This window comes from Lutjanus erythropterus, chromosome 1, assembly GCF_056507025.1.
Source record: "Lutjanus erythropterus isolate fLutEry1 chromosome 1, fLutEry1.hap2, whole genome shotgun sequence".
NCBI lineage: Eukaryota > Metazoa > Chordata > Actinopteri > Lutjaniformes > Lutjanidae > Lutjanus > Lutjanus erythropterus.
Genome location: NC_139317.1, coordinates 40,605,410 through 40,632,043, shown reverse-complemented (window position 1 = coordinate 40,632,043; position 26,634 = coordinate 40,605,410). Strand labels below are relative to the sequence as shown.

Genomic DNA, 26,634 nt, shown 5'->3' with positions numbered 1-26,634 from the left:
AGGAAGATTAGCACAGAGGAGAGGCGTCTCTCGTTTCAGCCTGTTTGAGACAGTGATAGTTCAAGGTGACAACGTGCGCTGATAAGAGGTTTTACTAACTTTTTATGACCTGTATAAAGTTGAAAATAATGAAAAGGTTAAAGGAGCTGTCCACTGATTTTACATGTCAGAGTTAACCTACAAGTCAAAGGGAGTAACAGCCTGTGAAAACAGTTATGTAACATCTTCTGTGGCTTTTGAGAAATGACGTGACCCAGGTATCTGGACTTGAATACATATTTCAAAGAGGAAAGAGATACAGAATGAAAAGTGCGTGTGTTTACCAGGCAGGGACAGTTTAAAGACAGATGCTATCATGCTTGGATGCTGCAGGGTTCAGTGTTTTGGGGGATTTTGGGAGTTTGTGTCCATTGCACTTAGCATTGTGCCTTCGCTTCATAATTTTAGTAACTGTGTGTAATCATGTGAACAGCATAGCAGGCAACAGTACAGCGTAAGTGCAAATATAAAGATGAGAACACTGAGAAAATGTTCTGCCTGATGTGCTACACGTCATTGTTGCATTTTAAGGATTCTGATGTCCAGTTCCATTTCACTTCGCTTGCTAATGTGAACGAGAAAGTCCCCAAAACAACTGAGCTTTAAAAGAAGAAGCTAAACACTTTAAAACAGAAGTAGAAAAGTAGATCCAGTTGTTTCAAACACTTAAGCAGTCCTAATCCTGCACAGTATCAGCTCCAGGCTAAAATCCATAAAACAAAGAATTTATTTATTTTTTTAAAAAGTGTCTCAGTGATACTATTATTTGTCCAGTAAATAGCAGTTAAAGGATGTTATTAGACATTTAGCTAATATTCTGTGTCCAACACAGCACTGTTGACAGAACATCATTGGCTACACTATTGGCACACAGCTGGATTCTCATTTTAGGAAATGTTGTGTATTCGAAAGCATCACACTGGGTGGATTAACTGTAAGGACAAGACACAACAAGTTCAAGACCAGCTGCAGATGACAAAAGCGGCATAGCATGTTTGGAGATTGCGCAATATTCTGTTGCATCATTTGGAGCCGATTTGACCTGGCATATATAGTGTTCCCCTTTGGTGACTGAAGCTCTTTGGAACAAATTTTCAAATGGAAGATTTGGTGTGTTTCTTGGCGCAACTGGACAAGCAGCTAACGTGCCAGAAAGGAATGCAGTGTGGCAGACAACGCTGACTTAAATCACTCCACAACTGATAGACTCAAAACTGAATAAATAAAAGGACAAGGTAAGAAAACATTTTGTGGAACAGAAAATGTTTTTCTATCATTGTATCACACTGTCATTTGTAATTTGTATGTCTGCTCACATGTGATGTGGATTTTGGCATGTAGACAGTTCTTACCAGGTGTTCTGATCTGCATTGATGGGGTTGTGATGACTGAGTGTCAGTTTTGCCTGTGCCAGTTTTGATGACTGGGAGCCAGCATATCACTGAGGGCCACACAGGAAAACGCACAAACTTCTATAAATTTCATGAGCACCAAATTCACACATCACTTGATTTGTCCATAGAGGTCTAACAAGGACAGATTTGGTCCATTTTTCCTGAAACCTCCTTTTCTCCTCAATCGTAGGCTACAGCATTTTTCCATTGTGGCTTTTTCATCCCACTTATAACTTCAACTGGCACATCGGCCACCGAAATTGCTAACGGTAGCTAACAGCACTAACACTGATGATGGAACGTAAGTCGTGCTACATGCGGTGCTATGCAAGCAGTAGCTTTTTACAAGTTGTCATTCTTCTGCTGGTTGTTAGGTGCACACAAATTGACGCAGTGGCTAACTGTCTGATTCCACTGAGTCATGTCAGTGCCACAGTTTCAATCTGCAGCAGCGTTTCAGAAGCGTTTCAGCAGCACCTGCTCATGTAGTTTGCCCAGATGTTGTCATTGATTTGGCCCTCTTTCTTTGCTCTTTGTGCCTCCACCATGTTTAATACTTTCTTCTCTGTCTGTCTTTATGATTACAAGTCTGCACAGGGTCTTTTATTTTGAAAACTGACCGAATTCTGTCTATTTTTTCGGTGTCTGACTTCCTGCCTGCTCAATCTGTTCTGGGCAGGGCAATAATGCCATGCCTGGTGGAATTTAGCCATAAGAGTTGTATAAAATGCAGAGGCAGTAAAAAGACACACATTTTTCTCTCAAGTAGAAGTACTGATTCAGCTTCAACTTTCCCTTAGTAAAAGTACAGGCTCTGAAATATACTGAAATTTAAAAGTAAAAATTAACACTGTGTGGGACATTTCTAGCACCTGTTTCTGTGCAAAGCTAACTAAACCTCACCTTTTCTGTGTGGTTGAGTCTCCCTCTTATGTCTGTTGAAACTGATGAACATTGATAGATACACAGAGGAATCGTCTTCTCTGTGTGTTATTGTCCCTGTGCTTCCATCCTTGACACCTCAAAAACAGGGAAGATTTCAAAACCAAAAATTTGAGTTTCTGAGACTTTGTTTCCTCCATTACCTGACCTCTGAAAAATGAAAATGACAACACAATGAGCACACCGCAACAGCAATTTTAATTTAAATATATTTAATTTTACTTTTAATTCTCAGAAATACAAAAATAGGTCCGCACACCAGAAACTGCTCCTTCTGGAAATTTAATAGTATCACCTCATGTGATGTTTTGGGCACGTTTTTTGTATTTGTTCATCTGTCCAGCACCCAGCATTTATCGTTTTTGGATGAGCGTGCTGTTTTTTTTGAGTCTTCACTTTTAATTCGCAGGAAATAATACAGAATAAGTCTGCCCTCCGGCATGAACTCAGTTTTCTTTCATGTATTTACTTTTTGCCCCTCTCCTAAAAGAAAAGTGTCATGGCAGATTTGACTAAAAAAAAAAAGTTTCTTCAAGAAATGGAATTTCTTCTTAGTTTAATCACTAATTTCCCTTAAATGCATTAAAATTAAAGTAATGATCCTGTTTTGAAATGTAAGGCCCAGAAATACAGGTATTTTTTGTTAAAATTTAAGGGCCTTTGTGACTTCTCACATTTGACTGAATACAGATTATTTAAAGTAGAAGTATTGAAATGACAATGCAAGATATATTGCTTGTTCAGGGGCCTCACAAAATGTTCGAGGGCTGCCACTGGCCCACAGACTGCACTTTGAGAAACTGTGCAATAGAATTACCAAGAAGGATGACATGTATGTACTTGATTAGTGCACTGATGGTACAGTGCTTTGAGGCGAGTTAGACTTCTTTCCAGAGAACATTATTTTATCTGACCACGGCCAGAAAAGGGTTGCCTACACAGCATTACTGTGCCTGATTCACCAAAGTTTCCACCTCCTGTCATGCCAGTGGGCATCATGATGATTATGATGATTAATTTCACACTCATGTGTTTCTGGTAATAAGATCCGTCATCCGTCAGCCCGCACAGTTCAATGCTGATGCTTCTGTTTTCCTTCACGTTATCGGGCAAGAGTTGAATAATAATGCGATCTGCTAAATTCTTTGTATATTTCTTTCTTCCTCTGTTTGCAGACCAAAATCCAAATGTGATAGTAAGACATTTCTGTGCCGCCCAAGCACAAAATATGTGTTGCAGTTTAACCACTGGAATGTCTCCATTTCTAAAAGCCACAACTGTTTTGGTCAACCAAAGCAAATTTAGAGTTGCACAACGTTTGGCTAAATAAAAGTTTATGCAGCTTTCTAAACCCGTCTTTTGTTCATTTCATTATGCAACTCTGGCTTCTTTGCCATCGGATAGCAAGATCTGTATACAGATGACATTTTCAAACACACTCACACACAGAGACAGAAAAAGACACACAGGGTTCTACTGTATTTCCATGACCACACAATTTGCAGTGCCGCCTAAAGAGAGACAACACAGGCCAGCGTTTAAGAGGGCCCTCATTCAGAGCCACTGTACAGGTACAAAGTTCACAGATTAGGAAGGATTCTCTCTTATCTCAAGGACGTTTACAACTCAGTGTTTTGTGCTTTGAGCTGTTTTCCCCGCCCAGGAGATCAACCATTAACATTGGGCTGAATCTAACAAGGCAGGGCATAAAAAGCAGTCACTGTCCCCCTTCTGTCTTCTTTTTTCTCCAGTGGAGACATGGGGAAAGGCTTCTACATCAGCAAGGCGGTGGCAGTGACCTGTGTGGTTGCAGCCATCGGCGCTGTGGCAACCATCATAGCTCTGTCTGTGGTTTACGCTCAGGAGAAGTCAAAGAATGAAGAACTTCCAACTGCTACCACCAACCCCACTTCCACCCCAATTGCACCCACAACGCCTTCCGTACCGAAGGAGCCCTGGCAGCGCTACAGACTCCCAGACTCCCTCGCTCCCATCTCCTACAACGTGACCCTGTGGCCCCGGCTGAAGCCTGACGAGCACGATCTGTACATCTTCACGGGAAACTCCACGGTGGTCTTCAAGTGCGTGAAGGAGACCGACCTCATCCTCATCCATTCCAACAAGCTCAACCTCACCACCTATGAGGGATTCCATGCCAAGCTGAGCGGCCTCGACGGAGCCACTGCACCCACCCTGAAGAAGACCTGGCTGGAGGTTCCCACCCAGTACCTGGTGATCCAGCTCAACAGCCCCCTGAAGGCCGGCAGCACGTACGAGCTCTTCACTGACTTTGTTGGAGAGCTGGCTGATGACCTGGGAGGATTCTACAGGAGTGAATACATGGAGGATGGGGAGAAAAAGTATGATGCTCTTTCTAATCTTTATTAGAATTTTAAAACTAAATTCAGTTATTTTTATTCAAATTTCACAAGAATTTACATAAAATTTATTATCACTATGTAGTAATGCAGGGCTTAAAAACAACTTTACAGGCATCCCAAACCATGCATTTAAACCAGACCTCCACTTTAAAGGTATAGTTCGGCATTCTGGGAAATGCACTTATTCACTTTCTTGCTGAGAGTTAGCTGAGAAAAGTGTCTGTCTGTTAAATATGAAACTACGGTCAACAGCTAGTTGGCTTAGTTTAGCACAAAGACTGGAAACATGTGGCAACAGCACTGTCTAAAGGTAACTAGCACATTTATACATTATATCTTGTTTGATTAATTTGCATAAAAAGTGTAGAAATGCCACTTTGTCTCTTTCCAGTTTCTTATTGTTAAGCAAAGCTAACTGGCTGTTGGCTATTTCAAAATCAGAAATGCTTTATTGGTTCCTGAGGGGAGCGATTGGGTTTTGGTACAATTTCTCCAACCAAAAACAAAAATATAGGCATGGAGAACTATGAGAAAAATATGAAATATAATGAAAGGAGTGTTAAATAAGAGATATGTCAGAATATTTATCATAGGCCAACAATGTATAATAGCAGTGTACTTACATAATAAAGCTGGAAATTGGGTATACAAATAAATGAGTTAAAATGCAAATGAATTAGATAAGTATTAGTTGAAATGTACAGTATAAATGCAGAGGTTTATTCCCCTAAACTAAAGAGCTGTCCTCTACTTGATACATCCGTGGCCACGTGGCTGCAACGACCAGCAATTTGTTGAAATTTCATAAACTTCAGTCCAGGATGCAAAATCCAAATTTTAGTGCCACAGGTTTATTTACAGTCACTACAGCATGTGTGGGATTTAAAATCGTATTACTTGGCTGACTCCTAGTGGTTGTATTAAAAAAATAAGACACCGTGGTAGACAGAGGACAGTTACTGCCTCAAAATCAGAGCAGCACAAAACAGAAAATTATGCAGAACAAGAGCTTCTTTCTAACTTCTTTCACTATTTTGCACTAATGAGTGAGCTTCAGCAGGAATAAATCAACAGAACCACATGACATGAGTCATAAAGTCTGAGGAAATTTTTTGACTGGAAAAACACAACATCATTTTTGCTGGTGTTTTTAAAAGTTAAAACACGCAACCAAAAGCAACATTCACACTAGGGAGATGTTAAAATTTCCCAACTGGCCTCCGTCAGCCCAGGAGCCAATAATATCAATTACATTTGCAAACCTAACCCAACCCTAGTTCACATCACCTCTCAATGAGTTACTGAATTGTTGAAAATTATTATCTGGTGTCAAGTACAAGGGAGAAGTGAAAAAGACTTACAAATGAAATGACCATGTAAATAACCCCTAGAAGACACTGGACACAGATTCTATCTAAGGGTGGAGGGTTCCTGTAACATTTGATACAGCTATTAATTATTAAGTTTTGTATCTTCTATTTCAGAGTTGTGGCCACGACTCAAATGCAGCCGACAGATGCCAGGAAAGCCTTCCCCTGCTTCGACGAGCCCGCCATGAAAGCTGTCTTCCACATGACCCTTATTCACCCCCAAGACACCGTGGCTCTGTCCAACTCAATGAACCACGGCAAGTTGTTGTTTCAGTGTCCAGTGTAACATTTCACATAGGGACCGTCGATGAGTAATGTTTCCCAGGAACTTTCCAGGCAAGCATACTGAACATTAAAGTCAAAATCCTAAAAAGACACTGATATGTCAGACGATGAAGGAAATATGTTCTCTGACAACAACTCTACAGCTGTAGTGTCCTCCTTTGAAACTTCTGTTCCAGCCTGTATTATGTCTTACTGTTTAGCCAATTCACATTAATTAGAGTTAATGTCGAATGTTCAAATGTTTGCTGAATTAGTAAGTGTCTGTTTATGAGTCATAAGAAATCATTAATAATCTTTTAGAAGTTTATGACAGTTAAATTGAGTGATATGTTAATGGAGTTTTGCAGGCGGTCATTGAACTCCAACTCCAGAGTGTGTATTTTCGTAGCAGTGGGATTTTGTTTTCAGGATACCAGGCTTAGCTATCATTGACAGACAACCGACAGTAATAAACAGCTGATCGACTTATAATGCAGGACTCATCGATTAATATTGTCATATTACAATATTGCGCCTGTCTTGCACTCCTGTAGTGCTCTGCAGCCTGCCTCAGCTTCCTTGAGTTTGGGGAGGAGAGGGCGAGGGGCAACAACTCGCTTCAGCCACAGATTGTACATTAAATAGGATCTCAAACAACATCTCATTTTTAAACTGATCACTTACAAAAATCTGTTCTTTGATTAGAAACACTAACCACCAATCAACAGTTTTTGATTTTTTTGTATGAAGTGGTGATCAAACATTTCATGACACTTAAAAACCTGCTCTCCAAATTTTAGTAACAATAGTAATACCTGAGGGGCATAAAATATGACAGACTCTTAATATTAAAGCTCAGTTCTCTGTTGTATTGTACTAATGAACTTATTATGGCTTAATTTCTTCATTAATAAATCTGCTGCTGTCTTCTTCCCCTCACAGACCCTGTTAAAATCAATATTGATGGTGAGAATTTATTCCAGACAAGCTTCGCACCCACGGAGGTTATGTCAACCTACTTGCTGGCTTTTGTCGTGTCTGACTTTGGACATATCAAGTCAAACCCGGACGCAAATGTTTTGGTAAATATTCATTTCAACTTCCCATCAGAAATGAAAATACATGTAAAGTATTTACATTAATAGGTCTGTGAAATCTTCTAGTATTATAGTGATTTTGCAGTGCATGATATGTAATTTTTACTCCCTTTTTGATAGTTTCAAATAGTTTTTTAATAATTTGAAAATAGACTCTGACCTGTGACGTCTCTGTTGAGTGGAGCAGGCAAAAAGAATAATATAATGAGCTTTGAGAACCACACCTCACCCCACGACTACTTCTAGTTCTACTACTACTACTGCTAATATTGTATTTGCTGCTACTACAACTCTGCCATCTGCTGTTGTTATAATACAGTATCATTGCTCGAATTAGGCCCTGAAATTTAAGTTGATGGAACCCAAAGGCCTTCACCCTAATGAGAGAACGCAAAACTGGAGCCATAGCTGCCATTTTTAGGAAATATCTGTTTTAAATAAAAAAATAAGTAATTTTGTGTTTTATGTCAGCGGCAGACCTCAGAGCAAAAAATAACCACTACGATAGGCCCAAGTTGTTCGACCTGGGTGCTTTCCCTCCTCCTATGAGAGGATTGTCATGGCTCATTTGGTGTAATAGGCCTGCTGTGAACTTGGATTAGCCCTCTAAGCACCAGAATGAACCATTTTATTACAGGAAACTAGCTGTATAAGAGGTTTAAAAGTTATGTGCTCTGTTGACTGCATCATACAGCAGTTGAATTTTAATCAATGCTTCTGATTTAACAGTTTGGTTCAGGACAAGTACCCAGGTCTTTTACTTAAATAAAAGTAGTAATACACAGTGTAGAAATACTCAGCTAAGACTAAAAGTCCTATATTCAGTATCTTAATGAAGTACAAAAATACTTGCAGTGGACTAAAAGGTACAATATTTTAGGAGTAAAGCAGCAGTAGCACTTAACATTTATTATAAAAGTTTGTTTTAGAAACTCCTGCTGCTATTACTACCACCTTCAGTTACCTTGAACAGCAGCATTTTGTACTTTGGCTTGTCTGCAGTTAGTCAGAGTGTTTCTCTGCTGCCCTCTGCTGGACTGAAAGCTCAGTTCAGGTCTCTGGTCTGCCATTCCTTCTGTTGCTGTCTGCTTAATGAAGCACATGTTTGTGTCCAGATCAGAATCTGGGCTCGCAAGAAGGCTATAGATGAGGGCCAGGGAGACTACGCTCTGAACATTACTGGACCAATACTGGCGTTCTTTGAGAAGTACTACAACTCCTCATACCCTCTGAATAAGTCAGGTAGGAACCACACACACATACAGACCACTTTACACTACCGTATTAATACCTATAATTATATTTGTGGACAAATAATGTATGTACTGTACCTGTGTTTATTTTTGTAACTGCTGCTTTAAAATGACCTGTACTGACCTCTCTAATTGTTTTTAGATCAGATCGCTCTTCCTGACTTCAGTGCTGGAGCCATGGAGAACTGGGGCCTGATCACCTACAGAGAAACCGCCCTCTTATACAATGCTAACATGTCATCCAATGGGGACAAGGAATGGGTCGCGACAGTCATCTCACATGAGCTCGCTCACATGGTATCACACTGACGTGCATTTACTGGTGTACTGCCTAGGGCTGAACAACATAAAGATATTCTATCAATATCTGGATATGACACTAGATATTGTCATTGATTTTGGATATTATTCTAACATGGTATGGCAGAAGTGTTGTCTTTTAGCTAGCTGTTCTGCTTATTCATTCTATCTACATTACTGATGATTATTTATCTCATTGTGTTAATACTCTGTGAAACCACCAACAGTCATCTCATATAATACTGTCACAATATCAATATCAAAGTATTTGGCCAAAAATATTTTGATATTTGATTTTGTCCAGACTGCCCAGTGCTACTATAAAATCGTCACGCTTACACTATTTGAGAGTCATTTTTATAAAAAATGTGTATATCAAGATATATATTGTATAATGCAGAATAGCCCCAAAATATCAAGTTATTATTATAAGCCACATCGCCCAGCCCTAATATGGCCTTCCACAATTTTTCATATCTTTGCTAATAATTGATCTTTGCAACATCCTGTCGTTTTTCACACCGTATTCCAATGTCAGTTGAGCTGGCATGCACCTCGGTCAACTTTTTCCTGTCCTGTTTCCTATACTTAGATATGCTATCTGCTAGGGTCGTCTATGTTGAAAAGAAAATCAAATTTTTAAAGTTAAAAGTCGTTGCTGGGGGACCTGTAAAGCAACCTATGTTAACATCTTAAGTTAGCCATTGCTAGCTAATGTTAGCTAACTAACTAGCTCATCTGCATCGATTCTTGGCTGGCTAGTAAGCCATCATTTTACTAACATTAGCTAACTAGTTAGCTGGCATTACGCTAACATTAGCTAACTTAAGGTGTGACCCTATGTGTTGCTTTTACAGGAGAAGGAGAAAGTTGACCAAGGTACCACGTTTACTCAACTGTTACTGGAGCATACAGCAAAAAGGGGTGGGACTTAAGACGGGTCAATTATGTTCAGCACTGGAATGTGTTTAAAAACCTGCCAATAAAATGAAGCTCTGTCCCATCAGTGGTTTGGGAACTTGGTGACCACGAGGTGGTGGAATGACTTGTGGCTCAATGAGGGCTTTGCCACCTATGTCTCTTACCTCGGGGCCGACTATGCTGAACCAGACTGGAACATGGTGAGTTTTGCTCTCTGGTGGACGCCTCTTTTAGAAAAATATCCAAGCTAGGAATTTACCTGCTGAATATACTGAATGAACCAGTTGTTGTGAGCCAAGTCCTTGGAAAATGTGTCCGGGCGGTCATTCCACAATGCTAAGTACAAGCATGTCTGTGTGTGTTTCCAGAAAGATTTAATAGTCCTGAATGAGATCATCGGTGTGATGGGTGTGGACGCTTTGGCCACCTCCCATCCCCTCTCATCCAAAGAGGAGGACATCCTGAGGCCAGAGGACATCAGTCAACTGTTTGACTCCATCACATACAGCAAGGTGCAGTAAAATTGAGGGTAGCGCATCACAACTTCCACACCCGCGTGCATTGTTCTCTTCAAGTCCCACTAGACAAGACGTTGACCTCCAATAAACAAAAGAGGATGAATTAAAATGTGACCCTCATCAAGGACTTGACACTGTCTTTGGGAACTACAGAATTAAATTCCTCATGAATCACTGATCCTCATTAACAGATTGCTGTAATTCTGTCCCATCTGATAAGCCAGCCACTAACACTGTTAATATCCTCCTGTTTTTCATTACAGGGGGCTGCAGTCCTCAGGATGCTGTCACACTTCATCACTGAGGCCGTCTTTTCTCAAGGACTCCATGTGAGTACAGCTGATCAAATGGATGAGCATCTGATCTATCTGTATGAGTGTTTTGTTAATATTGTCCATTTTATTGGCCTGCATCCAGCTCAGCACAACCTGAGTATAACCAATAGATTATTATCTGTCTTGCAGACATACTTAGAGGAGTTCAAGTACAACAACACAGTCTACACAGACCTCTGGAGACACCTGCAAGTGGTAAGATCATCATAATCTGCTCTTTCCACAAAACAGCTGCGTACAAAGGAAATTCTCTCAAGAGTTTTTTTTCAGAATTATTATTTTTTACAATTAAAACTGTGAGATATTTCCTTAAAGAATCTTGGAATACATAACACGATTAGCCTAAACCCACTAAATTCTGAGCTAAAACAACATGAAAACATCATGACAGTGTGTTCATCATATCAGACCCTAAACATGGCCATATATTATGAACAGTGGGTATGGTAGTTAATGTGAAAATATTATTTATTAAAGTCACAAAATTTGACAGGTGTGATCTATAAACCCCACTTAACATTCCCATTAGCTTTAGTGATTTTTAGTTAACAGTACTTGTGCTTCACTGTACAGATAAATACAATGAAGTTTCATATAGGACTAAAGTAATTACTATTCTTTAAGTACAGCATCAAATTTAGTAATTCAGTAGTCACAGGTTTCTGGTGGCAGTACAAAAAGCTGTGAACACAACTCTGACATTTTAAAATTTAAAGGCAAAGGCAACATTGACATATATTTAGAGTTGTGTTTCTTGACACCTGAGAAATGTAAGTTCAATATTCACTCTACTTTTGACTATGAGTTCACCCTCCACGACTCGAAAGGTAATCTGGCTAATTTTGTGTTAACTACATTAACCAGGCTAGTCATGAGCTTCTTTTCTCTGTTGTCTGAATCTTTTGACACATTTTTATATAAAAATATCAAATGTAAATATCAATGTAAAACTTTCTTATGTAACTTTTGAAAGATAAGTAATTCACAAATTTAAGGTTGAATTGATAAGAAGCAGAACTTAGTGAGTTCAGTCCACTTGGTGTAACCTGCTCTGGAATGGCCAATAGCTTATTGTGGCTAATGTTACCAAACTATAGGTAGGTATATTGACATTCCTAGGATGTTACTGATTCAATCATAACCCTACTCCTACCCTTAACCTCTAATGATTTGCCCTGTAAAAACAAAAAAGTTGAGAAAACTCAAAATTTCAAGACAGATTTTTGAGTTTAAACTCAAATTCTTAATATTTGATAAACTTAAAGCTTTGAATTTTAGAATTATTTTAGCATTTAAAAAATATTGAGTAAATTCGCTGAAGTGAAGTAAATGTTGAACTTTTCATATTTTTCAATTAAAACGGTTTAATGTTTCAGGCACTAAAAAATAAATAAATCAGGTTTGCAGCTCACTGTGATCAATTTTTAGATGTTTTCTTTGAGATTCTAAAACTCAAAGATTCAAGTTTATCTAAACTAAACTAAAGTCGGCAAAACTTTTTAAATTTTATTTCAAAAGTTAAGAGTTTGAGTAGGACTTAAAAATCTATTGCAGTGCATTGCTGTGAAACTTTAAATCGTCTCAGCTTTTTTTTTTTTTTTTTTTTTACAGCGTATGTTTCTTGCTCATTAACTTGAGTTGACTTTGCCATCCTAGAAAAAAAAGCCTATCATACTATGTTTTAGCATCTAGCATTACACTGTAACTGCCACTTGTGGCCACACTGGCTGCTGTTCAACAAACAATATGTAGCTTCACTTTAAACATTTGTATAATTAATCTGTTACTCATTTTGACCCAGTGATCGATGGATCAAAAGTAGAATAAGTACAGTTGTAAGGGATGGCACCGTGAAGAAATACTGAAAAATGTTACTATAATATCAAAATGTGTGTATGAAAATGCATTTTGGTTATACAGTACTTACAGTACAGTACAGTAGTTGCTGCCCTAACCCTCTGAACTATTTGCCAAAAAGTAAAATAATTGCCTCTGCATGGAGCAACGAAGCATCACACTATAACTAACATCTGAATATTCCTGTTACCAGGCAGTGGATAAAGGTGGCATAGATCTGCCCCACCCTGTGGAGGTTATCATGAACCGCTGGATCCTACAGATGGGTCTCCCAGTGGTCACCATCGACACAAAGACTGGAAAAATCTCCCAGAAACACTTCTTGTTGGATCCAGACTCTGTAGTGGAAACACCGTCAGAGTTCAAGTAGGAAACATTTCTTTTACTTTTCTTTTTTTTTTTATGTAATTATGTTGATTATACTGTATGTGGTCATATTGAACCCCGTCATACAAAACTGACCTTCTCTCTCTGTATACTCTGTGTCTACGTACATGTACGGCTGGGTGGATGCGGCTCTAGTTATGAGTGGTTTGTCCCCGTTACGTGGATTAAGACCGGTGGAAACGAACAGCAATATTGGCTTCTTGACAAAGAAGGTAAGATTGATTTCAGCTGTATGTTCAGAGCATTGGAAGGATGTACAAACATTTATTTTTTTAATCTCCATCCAAACAGCTACAAATGCAAACATGACTCTCGGTACTAATGACTGGTTGTTGGCCAACATTGACATGAAGGGCTTCTTCAGAGTCAACTACGACTCTGAAAACTGGGAGCGTCTCCTCGCCAAGCTGAGCTCCAAACATCAGGTACAGCACCTCCAACTGAAGATTCTGCTGCTTTACTTCTGCAGTGTTTCGAAATTACTCGCTATTTCAATTTCCTCTGTTAATTTTCACTTTTCAGGATATTCCGGTGATCAACCGGGCTCAAATCATCGATGATGCTTTTAACCTCGCAAGGTGAGGCCGTATTCTTTGCAAAGCATTGTTGTCATGTGTCAAACGAGAGAGGTGATAACTGTGTGTGCTATTATCAGGGCAAGGATGGTGAACACAACTCTGGCTCTGAGGACGACCAAGTTCCTCGATAAAGAAGTGGAATACATGCCCTGGCAGACAGCCAGACGTAACCTGGACTACTTCTTCCTCATGTTTGACCGCAGTGAACTGTACGGACTCATGCAGGTTTGTGATGAGTGCTCAACATCTGTTATACCCCTTCAATAAGTTCATTCCAATGCTGACTCCCTAAAAACAGCTGAGTAAGTGTTCATGAAGGATTGCAGATTGTTTAATCATGGAAAAATATTAATGGAAATATATGCAATGCAAAATGAATATGACTCTTTAATTTATTATTTCCTGATGACAAATTTCTCTTTTCAAACAGAAATACAAGTTAACAAAATGCACATCTTCTTCCCTCAGGCTTACATAAAGAAACAGGTCACTCCTCTGTTTAAGTACTTTGAAGGTCTCACCACCAACTGGACAAAGATCCCAGACAGTCACACCGACCAGTAAGAATTTTGAAATGTTTGTCTGTTTTAAACTATATCGGTTTCACTTTTTTTGAGCACATATAAGCTAAAGCAGTGTTTCCTGAGCTTTTTACAGCGTCTTACCAACTAGGACCTTCAGCGTCTGGCTATGTAGCCCTGACCTCCCACCCACCAACTGTTATATGACTTTTTTTTTTTCATGTTTTTAAACCTGCTCTGCACATAAATATAGAGCGAACACGTGAAATCTACTTGAAACTGTGAAATACACTCAGGACAGGTTAATGAGAAAGATGTGCTTCACAGGAAGAACTTAACTCTGCAATTATTGGCTGAATTTTCGAGACACTGAGTCCACACAAATTTTCCACACAGTCTGTAATTGGGCTTACAGGATCAAATTCCAAAAATATAACTATAATCAACCCAGATCACATTTGGAAAATGTTCAGTTACATTGTCATGGACTACTTAATTACATTTATGATTACATCTTTAACATATTGCAATTTTGAAATGATAAAACTTGTTTCATTATATCTAATACTAATAAAAAGACCGTTTGACATGTGGCCTTTCTTAGACAAGATCTCCACATAAAAGAGCCCTGTGTAAAAATGCATTTTATTTCACTTGATTTATATTTTTAGATGCTTAAAAAGAAAATGGTGTAATATTTTAAATGTTTGACTACAAAGTAATCCCAAAGTAATCCAAAAGCCTTTTATTGTAGTATTTAATGTTATGATAAACCATGATGGTATTTGATTTTGTCTTGAACCCCAGAGTGCCCTAACAAGCATGAGACAAGAGTCAAATTAAAATATTCACTTTAATCATCCCTATGGAAAAAAAGAAAAAAGATAATTCCGAAAGTGTTGACCCATCCGCTTTAATTCAGCTCTGAATCTCCCCAAGTTGTACTTCATCCCCTGAGCTTATATTTACTTCTTTACTTTCTTACTGAAAACTTGCATTTTTTGATTTTACTTGATGCCATGTGATTCTGAATGATATTATTCACCTCATCATATTAGTGAATGTTTAAGAGTTTTGATGGACTCCTTCATCCGTGTGAGAAGATTCCAACTGCATCGTCATCAAGTGTGTGAGCCAACAGGACGAGAGTAGAGTCCAGATGTGACACTTTCTTTTCCGCCATAAAAGCATAAAAGCAAACAATTCATTTAACTCCTTTTTGTTCAAAATTAAAGGGTTATATACAGACGCTCAGAGAGTGTTTATGTGTTTATGACTCTAGAACAGAGGAACAAAAGGTTTTGCCAGGATAATTTTTCTAAATTCCTTTTTTTTCCATCTGTGGAACATCTGGAAAAAAAGCATATTGTTAGGCACTCCCTAAAGAACATTTCTACCCAAAATATATACATTAATGTTGCATAAGTTTACTTTCTAACAAAAATTTTCTTTCAGTTGTTTTTTACAGAATAAAAAAAAAAACTAGGAGAGAAAGAAGAGAAAACAATTTAATCATTTTAGATCAGACGTGGAAATGGATCAACAGACTGGATCAAAAGATTCAGGTCTTCTTTAGTTAACAGTATCTTATAAAAATCGCTAAATTAAGTAAAGATCCAAGAAAGTCGTGCAAAAAGTGAAAGGTTCAGGTAGAACTGGGCAGGTAGAACTTGTGTTTAGAAGGCAGTAAGAGTTTGAGTAGACAAAACTCACTAAAATCCAATTCTGACACAAACAACAGAAGGGAGTTTCTTTCTTTCTTTCTTTCTTTTTTTTTTTTTTTTTACATCCAGAGGTTTTAAAGAGCTAACATAAATCCATAGCTTCTCCAGTGGCCTACACTTTTTCACAGAAGACTGAAACTGCCAAAATCAAAAATACATGAAGTGAAATGAAGAAATCATAAATAAATAAAAGACGTGATAAACAAACCATTTTCTTTTACTTTGGCAGTTTCAGCCCTCTACACAACTCTTCCTACTGGCTCTGCAGACTTGAGGTCCTCAGATGTGAGGTCCACAGGTGCACCATGTTGCTGGCGTTTGTATCATAACGTGTCACGTCCCTGTCCAGGTACAACCAGGTGAATGCGATCTCATTGGCCTGCAGCACTGGAGTAGAAGGCTGTAAGGATCTGACCACTGGCTGGTTCGCAGAGTGGATGGAAAACCCAGAGGTCAACAAGTATGTTCACACCCCGCGCCTTCCTTTCATTCTGTGCAGTTCTTTTCCTGTCTGCCTCATTTTCAGTTTAGCTATTAATATGTCAAATTTCCCTAACCAAGTTAAATGCAGCAGTGGTTTTATTTCAATTCAATCATTTCTCACTGGACCTCCCTGATTCCTTCGCTGCTGTCATTGCCTTAACTCTTTGTCGTCTTTATTGATTGTTGCAGAATTAGTCCAAACTTGAAGTCCACAGTGTACTGCAGTGCGATTGCAGCAGGAGGAGTGAAGGAGTGGGACTTTGCTTGGAAGATGTATAAGAACGCCACCATCGCTTCAGAAGCTGATAAACTCATGTACGCTCTGTCCTGCACCAAACAGCCCTGGCTGCTCAACAGGTCAGTAGCACTGATGTCATGCCTGATAATATTTGCTCCTCTTAAGGTCATTTTGCACTCTGCAAAAAAAAAGTATCATGAAATAACATTAAATTAGATTAAACTTGTAGTACTTTTACTCACTCGTGCTGACAGAAAATGGTCATTTTTGTGTTCCAGGTATCTGCAGTATTGTCTTGACCCTGAGAAGATCCGTAAGCAGGACGCCACCTCCACCATCATTTCCATTGCTAGTAACCCCATTGGTCAGCCTCTGGCGTGGGACTTCGTCAGAGCCAATTGGGACCATATATTCAATGAGTGAGTTTTCCCTGATGCACACATGTATTTAACCTCAAATGGTGCTGTTACAGTAAAGCTGGAGGAGGATTGTTGTCTCAGGGTTAAACATCACTGTAAAAACAAAAAAGCAGAGAAAACTCAAGGCAATGGACTGCAACACATTTTTTAGCCAAAGTTTTATCAACTTCTAATCTTTTGTTAAGATAATTTACTTTTTTTTGTCGACAAACTTAAAGCTTTGAATCGTAGAAACTCAAAACATTGTAATTTTTAAAAAAATGTTGAGTAAATTTATTGAAGTGAAAGTAAATGTTAAAATAGTAGAAAAATCTGGTTCACAGCTTATTGTAACCAATTTATTTTTCTTTTAGTGTCTAAAACTCAAAGATACAAGTTTATCAAAGTAAATTATCTCAGTTAAAGATTATAGGTCAGCAAAGTTTAAAGTTCAAAACATTTTTTTCAAAGCTTTGAGTTTGAGTTGGGCTCAGAACTCAAAAATCGATCGCTGTGCTTCGCCTTAAAATTTTGAAGTCTAGACATTATAAATATGTAAGCATTCATGATGCTGTAAGGAGGAATTTTAGTTTGGATTGCAAATTTGACTGTTCAGTACTGTGGTTTATGACCAAAGAATGACCAAATGACATCCCCGTTAACCTTTAATCCTTTGATAATGATCAAATTAGCGTGCTAAGACACTAAATTAACATAACAAAAATATGGTAAACATTAAACCTGAACTGTACTGAATTTTAACATGCTAGCATTGACAGCATGTTAGCATGTATCTGCTAGCATGGCTTTAGGCCCTTTAGCTCTTTTTACACTGCACTAACAGCCACTAACATCTGGCTTCTGTCTTCAGAAAAGAGTATGATCAGTCATATCAGTCATCAGTGATAGAAACATAATGCCCCAGTACTAATATCCCTTTTTTTTTTCCCGAACACTATGATATGAAGGCTTGTCACCTTCCTGCCCCTGGAATGTGTATTATAGTTTGTATTATTGTTATTATACCGTCTGTTTTTGTAAAAGTGGTTTTGGAAAACATACACCGAAATGAGTGAAATAAATGAATTTAAACTAAACTAAACTGTTTGTCATCTCAGCCACAAATTCCATGAATTTCCATTCAAACAGTCCTCGAATATCATTCTAAATTAGTCGGCACTGGGTTTGAAAGAGAGACTTTAGAAAAAAAATATTAAAAAGTAACCACTGTAATATTTTCACTGGCCTCCATGCTTTTATCTACTGTTTACTAACCCTTTTTTCCCCTCAAATTTGTGATCTCAAATGTAATCCATCAGAGAAAAAAAAACAAAAACAAAAACAGAAAGGCACTCATCATCACATATGCACTAATTTTGGTGTGAAAATGGTATTATCCTTGTCATCAAAGTGTCAACTTTGGTTTCACAACCTGTAGTTGTTTGCAGAATGATCACAGGCTGGCCTGTTTTTCACTTTTCCCATTTTCTTCTCAGCTACGGTGGCGGATCATTTTCCTTTGGAGGACTAATTAATGGAGTGACCAAACGTTTCTCAACAGAATTTGAGTATAAGCAGGTACAGTTTCTCTAATATTTACTTTTTGTTTGTTTGAATCTAATTACCTTCTGTTTCGTTTCACATTGACAATTTGTGAGGAAATTAATATTAATAACTAGGCTAATATTTGCTCTACAGCAGGCTGCATGAACTCTGCATCCACGTGTTGTCACAAAAGAAAAGTGGCAACACAAGTGTTCTTACATCCTAATCCTATGTTTTGTATAGATATAGATTTGTTACATACATTTTAGTGCTGTGCAGAATTGAATCCCAGTGACACCCTCTCTCTCTGTTCCTCTCCAGCTGCTGCAGTTCAAAGAAGACAACGCAGAGCAGCTGGGCTCAGGCGCCGCAGCTCTTGAACAGTCACTGGAGAGAACCAAAGCCAACATGAACTGGGTGGCCCTGAACAAGAAACAGGTGTACGACTGGTTTACCAGTGAAGTTCCTTCAACACTTTAACACTCTCTACTATGCAGTTTTCAAATGTAGTTTCACTGACTTTCTACTGCAGCTGGAACCAAATTTATTATTATAAATATTCTGAATGTGATGGAGCTTTTTTAAATGTAAAGTTTTGATTAAGCCTTTTTTTAATGAATAAAGACTATTTGATACCAAAATTGTTTTTGTTATGAGGAAAATGTTTTAATATTGTATGTACTGTCAACATTTGAACGATTTTATGAGAATTTCACAACACAAATTTGTGAAATTCTGTGTTCACTAGGATGCATCCCTATAGTTTTGCTAGTGGTCGGCTGATATGGGCAGGATGGCTGATATGTATGATGCTGATAACAAAACAAAGAGAAGTCATGTATAATTCTGTTATTTCATACATATTATAGCCTAATATTCAGGGTTATCTTAGCTCACAACATGTTGTTTTAAATGGAGTTTGTATTGATTACTGAAGTAGAAAAAATCTCAGAATACCAGACAATCAGCCATTCTGTTGCAAAATTTTGCAGCTGGAATGCAGCCTGTAAAATGAAAAATATTTTATTAAATTGTGACATTTTGCATCTCTGTATTTCAAAAGGAGTTTGAATGAGCTCGGATATGTAGCCCATCTGAGAGGAGAGACAAAAAGACTCAGACATTCTCTGAGATCATGATGTGAATTTTACAAAGTTTGTGAGCACAGTTTGTGTTTCGACACTGCAGGCGCTACAGGGAAAACAAAGCTCATTTGAATGTAAAATGCCTGACTGAAAATAAATATCCATAAAGTTTCAGTTATTGTAAGAAGTGCAGCTCCAGGCGTCTGGGCAACATCACAGATCACAGTGTTGACATAGCAACAGTGTAAAACATCAGTTCACAAAGTGGGGTAGCCATCTTCACTGACAAAGACATAATACACTTTGCCAGTATTAAAGGGGCAGTTCACTCCAAAATCAAAAATACATACTTCTTACCTCTGGTGCTATTTTCTCCATCTAGATAGTTTAGGTGTGAATTACTCAATTTGAGAGATATCAGCTGTATAGAGGTCTGCCATCTCTTAAATATAATCAAACTAGATGGCACCAACTTAAAAAATGCACTTAAAAAGCAATGCTACAGCAGTGTCTCTTTCTAGAAATCATGACCCGGTTACTCAAGATAGTCCACAGACCTTGTTGTGAGCAGTTTTCACACAGGAGCCCCTTTCTTTCTACTGAAGTACACCCAGCAACCAAATCACCATGCATAAGAAGGCATGCATCTACTCATGGACGAGAGGCTCGTGCTCACAGGGTGTAAACGTTAATATGTGACTAACTGGGTCATGATTTCTGGAAGGAGACATTGGACTTCAAGCTTCTTTCTTGCCTGGATCTGATGAACTGGAGGTGAATGGCCTAGAGGACTGTCGCTGCGATTGTCTTAAATGACAGCTGATGGTGCAGAGAAAGAGCCGATTTAAAGTTTGACATCAGCAGAATGATTGGCTGACGGAGACCGTGGCAAAATCTGATTGGATTAGTAGAGAGGAAAGTGAGCACCCGCAATCAGCTGATTAAGTGAGAGCAGGAGGAGAGAGAGAACACTGATTTTTTGGCCCTGTAGTTATTACCTTGATTGTTTGTTTAAATTCTACATGAAATTGTTATTCAAATGCTTTTACTTTAAAATGTCACCTTTTATTTAATATGTTACTTGGTGTTTGTGACTAATTATGTATCCTCATTTCCATATGTACATTTTATCACTTACATCAAGTAAAATGAACTAAACTGTACTGATTGCACAACCTGACACAAGAAAGTAAAATTTACTTGGTCAATGGGAGTAAATCTGACAACCTTGTGCTGCTCAGTGGGTGTGTCAGAGGAGAGTTTGCACTTTTTCAAAAGTGACACCAACCGAACCAGCAGGAGCCGGACAAGGACAAGTGACTGACTGTGGTGGTTTTGTCACTTATTTGATTAAAAAAAAAGTCATGGATGTGAAGCCACAGGGGTAAGTTATGTACTTAATTAACTTTGTATATTCCTGTTTGCTTGTCAGCTTCAGTCAGTGGAGTATTGGATATTTTAACATTAGCACTAGTTTATCTGTTTAGCTTGCTAGCTAGTTATCTTGCTGGCACACATGCTGCTTCTTTTGTGTGACCTGGTTTTCATTTGCAAAAGAGGATGTTGTGGTTAAAATTACTGAAAAGTCACATTTATGATGTATGCTTTTTCTGTTTTTTTTTTCCACCACCTTTCTCACCTTGCCCTTTTAGACACTGTTGCAGGCTTACATTAGTGTCTGTTTCTGATATGGAGGTATATATTTATCTCTGAAAAAATTTACTTCTGTCAAACAGTCTGAGGGGAAAAACAACCAGGTCAATTTTGAAAGTTTGTGTGTATTTAGTAAATTATGTCTGAATTTGTTTTTCAATCAATTTTTGTTCAGTTTCTGAATTTATTTTGAAGTGGAATCCAAATCCCAAAGTTTATCTCAGGTGTTTTTAGGATTTTGAAAAGGCTAAAAACAAGACAGTGTTTTTAACAACCATCTGGGTTTTTCAAACAATGCTAGTGGATTATCTTTGACAAAAAACACTGGTTACCTCAGTGACCCACATGTACAAACCACAAACTTGTTAATACAAGTCAAAAATGGTTTGCAAATCATTGCATTCAGGTTTTATTTATGTATTAAACAGTGTCCCAGCATTTTTTGGAACAGGGCTTGTAGTTTCATATGACACCAGCTTCTTCACAAACTTTAAAACTGAGTCCACTGCAACTTATGAGAGACGGACTGTTGTCTCATACATACGCTCACGCACATGTACTTACCACGATAGAGTGAGTGTCCGTGGGGGTCCAGCAACAGAAGAGGGGCCAAAGCGAGTTGAGCCCAGCTTTCTCAAGGCTGGTTAATGCACGCTGAGTTTGGGTCAGAGCGGGAAACTCTGGTGATCGCCAGCGACTCAACTTGTTCACCTCTGAACATATGGTAGAGGTCCGCACCACACATCCCATCTAAGGGAGCCGTGTCAACTCCAGCTCAGCTGATATCATCTTCTCAAGGTCTCTTTATAAACTTCTGAACCTGTGACAGCATTATGACATCACAGGAGAGGCTTATAGCCTAGCATAGAACTCAAACCGTGACATCATCATCACCATGATACCTTACACCAGGACCATTCAAATGGCAGCCTGTGGGTTATGTACGGCCCCAAAGCAATTCCTGAGTGTCCCAACCAGAAAAGCAGAGAAAAACCGAGAAAATCGTGTTCCTACAGACATTTCTACAGAAATTCCTGCAGTAGTTCAGATTGTGAATGCAACACTCTGCGTAGCCTCACAGCACTCAGCGCTGTTGTGAAAATGTGTGTGTACTAGTGGTAACGTTAGAAGTAGTAGTCCTATAATAGAACCTCTAAAAACGACAATGAAAATCGTCGGTTTAACCCTGACTGGACCGACAGATACTTTAGATTTTATTTTGCTGCCAAATCCAAGCGCCAAACCGTGCGTGTGTTTAATTTGCAAGTGCACTGCAGTGTTTAAAGATTACAATCTTCAGAGGCACCACACTGAGAAACACCAGACTTTCCAGACAAACTTTCCCGATGGATCATGGTGATGTGGTCATGCACAGCCCAGCAGAGAGCTGCAACAGCTTCCCTCCTTGTGTTCTGGATCCTGGCAAGAAAAAAAAAGGCCATTCACATACTCACAAACTGTGAAACACTGCATGTTGACCATCGTGGATGAGGTGACAAATGCTGACTTAGCCCTGCACTTTGAGATGTGCCAGGGACAGATGTGACCAAAACTTTTTTTTAATTTTTAATTTCAAAAGTGGGAAAAACAATTGCATTGCTGCTACCTAAGGTTACAGCTCTTTTGTTTTTTATGCACTTTTTGATGTGTTTGTGTCAGATGTGACCAAATTTAAAAGGGAAACAATGAATAAATATTGTTTTTCATTACATTAATTTGTGTTTGTTATTACCTGCTGCTTACCAGCCACTGAAAATGTCTGGCCCAGATAAATTTCTTGGTTTTAAAATCTGTCCCAATTGAATTTGTAATTTAATATCCCTGCTGTAAGCCATTACTTCTTGCATCAGTGTTGGGGAAAACATAATAAAGGTGCTGCTGTTAAATAGACATCTGTTTTTTCATGTTTTGTAGAAACCTTATATGAAGACAATTTTACTAATTAAAGAGTAGCCCATATTTAAAATGCAAGAAATCCATTTTAGAGCAGGGCTGCAGATTAGTGGTAGATAGATGAAATATTATGTAAATGTTACTTAAATTAAAGTAACGCTAGTAAAATAACCCTGAAATACCAAGCTTTTTTATAGGGTTTTGATAATCATATACAAAGGCAGTCTGAGTAAAATTTACTTGCAAGGGATTAGTACATTTTATGTCAAAGAAAGAAGAAGAAATTGCTTGTAAAATCTACTTGAGTATTTTAGATTTAACTATTCTTAGGTGTAAGTAAACTTTACTTGAGGATTTGCCAAGTAAATATTACTAAGAATTTCTATGTGGAAATTGTTACCGAGCTTTTTCCAAATTTGTTTCAGCGTGGGAGACTGAATGAATGAAATGTAAAGGTGGTCTTCCTGATTGAACCCACACTGAGCTTCATTTGATTGTTGTGTCTCATTCCGTCAAATACTGATTTTTTGTGTTGATTTTTTGTGTTGATACAGCATCCTGAGGACAGCAAAATAATGAAGAAATAAGGAAATACAGGCACAGGACTGGGACTCTGCAGGTACAGACACCACCACACACTTAGTTAGTGTTACTTAGTTTTATTAGGTAAATGTTGCATATGATACCTTTAATCCAGGGCCGGTTATTTATCATGCTATTTAATTCAGGGTCTCAACCACCAGCGATGTTTACACAGGACACCAAAGGTGCCAATTAAGTGGCCGTGCCTCAGCTGCCACTTCTCTCAGTGGGGGTCTTTCCTTAAAGACTTTAGAGGGGATGTGCTCGCCGTTTAGCACCTCATCGTCCTGCTGACAGCTGCGGTGTTTGTGTTAGGAAGTGGAGGCAGAGCAACGAGTCTGCATGAGTTCATGTGTTTAATTTGTCAAAATTATCACAGAAACAGAAAACAATGGGGGAAGTAACACATTACAACTTCTCAAATTACTGCAATTAAGTCATTTTATTCTTCTTATCTTTATCTTTCTTTTTATTTTATTTGTCTCTAATTTTAATATGTACTCAAGTATGCATTTCACTTTGTTATCTATTTAGTTACCTTTAAAATCATAATTCACTGAGTAGGCCATCATTTGAATTCATATCCAAAGCTTTCCTGCATTTCTGTAGCCAATAAGGCTGTCTGATGGCACAGGCAAATGAAGATGGATATGAAAAAAAAGACAACACAACAGAACAGAACAGAGCAGGAGCTGGGAGTAATTTAGATCAATTTAAATAATTTTACTTGGTTCCTCACTAAACACACTTTATGTACATCATCTTTAAGCCAATTTCTACTCTTTTGTATAAAGAGATATACTACTAAGAGCAAAACCACATTTCTTCTGTTTATGTACATTTCCCTTTTTTTTCATCCTCACTTTGGCAATGTACTTTTTGTGATTGTTGTTTTTGTTTTGTTTTTTCACACTTGCTTTGGCAATGTAAATGCCTTTTTTTCATGCCAATAAAGCTCTTTTGAATTGAATTAAATTCAATTTGGACTGTAAATCTGGAGGAACAAAAACCCATTGATAATGCATTAAACATCAATGGCCAAAAGAAAAAAAATACTCGAGTCATTTTTGAGAAGAATATGTCATACTTTTTCATAAGTAGCAGTAGTTTTACTTGAGTATGTATTTTCAGTATTCTTTCTACAACAAACCCACCTGGACAAATACAACAAACTCAATGATTATTTAGATAAATAATGTTTATTCTGCTCACATTGTGAAAGCTCAATAAATACACAGTTCTATATACAAAAATACAAAAAAAAACATAGAAATATGTTTTGTTCAAAATAACAAAATAAGAAGTTTAGTCCATAAACGTGGTTGAGGTCATTGTTGCAATGAAAAAAGTTGAGTGGCCCGATCGCTGTCTCTCAGCACTGTCCAGAGAAGACAGTGTGTTGTAGCTGCTGCTGTAGCATCCAGTACTGCTCACTGGTGAAACCAGCTCCACTAGAAACCTGATGACAGAAAACAGATTTTGGTCATGAACTCATTCAATAAATGGACTATGACAATTATGTGCTTTCTGATTTTAAAAATGAAGAATTTGATGACTGTGATATGAACATACCTGACATGATGGCTGCATGGAGGTCACTTGGGCCATGCTCATGATGTTACAGTCTGGTTCTTGTGGGCTGTAGTTGGCTGTTGGGTGCCCCAGGAACTGGCTGAGGGTTTGGGGCTGCTCCAGAGAGCCTGAGGATCTCCTCTGCTCCAGGACCTCCTCGCTGAGGCCCAGTTGAGCCGACAGGTAGGAGATGTAGCGGATGGTGAGGCGCAGTGTCTCGATCTTGGTCAGGGTCTGTCCGGCTGGTGCCACAGAGGGTGGCAGGTAGGTCCGGAGGTGATGCAGGGCCTTGGTCAGATCCCTCATCCTCAGCTTCTCCCTCTCGCTGGCTGTCTGGCGCTTCTTGCCCGGATACCTTGACCTGGATTTCTTTGTGGTGGTGGTGGTGGTGGTGGTGGAGGTGGCTGTGGCGGATCTGGAGCTTGGCAGGGGCTGTGTTTGGTGGGTCAGATGAGGCGCTGTTGAAGCGCTATTGAAGAAGAAGCAGTCCAAAGGGTTTTGTTCATTTCCGGCAGCCTGGAGGGAGGTGGGGGAGAAGCAGAAGGAGTCCACAGAGGAGGTCGGAGACAGGCTGCTTCCAGCGCTGAAGTAACCAGGGTCCGAGGCTGGATCGTAGGTCAGAGGATCGCAAGACTTGTCCAGCAGGGACTCGCAGTCGAAGAGGAAGGAGTTCTCCTGGAGCTGGAGAGGAGAGCAGTAGGACATGTCCATAGCTGTAGTTGATGTCAGTGAGCTCTTCCCTGTGCTGTCAGTGTGTTGCTGTCGAGGCAGGCAGAGGATAGTGAGGAAGACCAGGGAGGCTGCTCCATATATGTGGTGGGAGGTGTGAGGTTGCACCTCCGGCAGCCACCTCTGGTCCTGAGAAGCTCTGGGAGCAGGGCTGACACCTTGGACAGGGGGTCTCATGGGAAACAGCCCGGCTCTAGGATGAGGTGTGACTCTGGCAGCTCGCACGAACATCATAAAGTACACTGATTCACACTATATGCTGCTCCCGCCCGGGAACATGACCCCGCCATGACAGGGGTTGTACCTGGGTCACAGGTCTGTCTCTCAGCCTGAGATATTCAATAGAACTTTTTCACAGCAGCCATTTTGACATGAAATAGTGGTGTCAACACAGGATTTATCAGTGATACTAAAGTTAAAGTTCTGTTCCTTTCAGGTCAAACAGAGTCTGGGTGCTGTTATTGTGCATGCTGGCTGACTGGAAAGGCTACACTAAATGGAACGGGACCTTAATTAGCATCTTTGATAATGCCTGTGTCTACCCCACTGTTTCATACCAATATGGCTGCCATGCA

The 26,634-nt window shown here is 39.0% G+C and overlaps 2 protein-coding genes across 2 annotated transcripts; one reads left to right on the top strand and one right to left on the bottom strand.

The window, feature by feature from the left end:
- The first annotated feature begins 1,147 nt into the window (after positions 1 to 1,147).
- LOC146333279 (aminopeptidase Ey-like) lies at positions 1,148 to 19,186 on the top strand. The gene is made up of 21 exons (XM_084721827.1): positions 1,148 to 1,274; positions 4,127 to 4,735; positions 6,241 to 6,383; positions 7,333 to 7,472; positions 8,603 to 8,729; positions 8,883 to 9,037; positions 10,048 to 10,161; positions 10,330 to 10,473; positions 10,743 to 10,808; positions 10,944 to 11,009; positions 12,865 to 13,037; positions 13,194 to 13,270; positions 13,350 to 13,483; positions 13,581 to 13,636; positions 13,714 to 13,861; positions 14,105 to 14,196; positions 16,231 to 16,341; positions 16,554 to 16,721; positions 16,881 to 17,021; positions 18,497 to 18,578; positions 18,867 to 19,186. The coding sequence occupies exons 2-21, from the start codon at positions 4,134 to 4,136 to the stop codon at positions 19,023 to 19,025; spliced, it is 2,898 nt and encodes a 965-aa protein (XP_084577953.1). The 5' UTR covers positions 1,148 to 1,274; positions 4,127 to 4,133; the 3' UTR covers positions 19,026 to 19,186.
- A 5,752-nt stretch (positions 19,187 to 24,938) lies between these two features.
- On the bottom strand, positions 24,939 to 26,123 carry mespaa (mesoderm posterior aa). The gene is made up of 2 exons (XM_084725106.1): positions 25,331 to 26,123; positions 24,939 to 25,217 (listed from the first exon to the last, which is right to left on the bottom strand). The coding sequence occupies exons 1-2, from the start codon at positions 26,039 to 26,041 to the stop codon at positions 25,131 to 25,133; spliced, it is 798 nt and encodes a 265-aa protein (XP_084581232.1). The 5' UTR covers positions 26,042 to 26,123; the 3' UTR covers positions 24,939 to 25,130.
- Between the last annotated feature and the right edge of the window lie 511 nt (positions 26,124 to 26,634).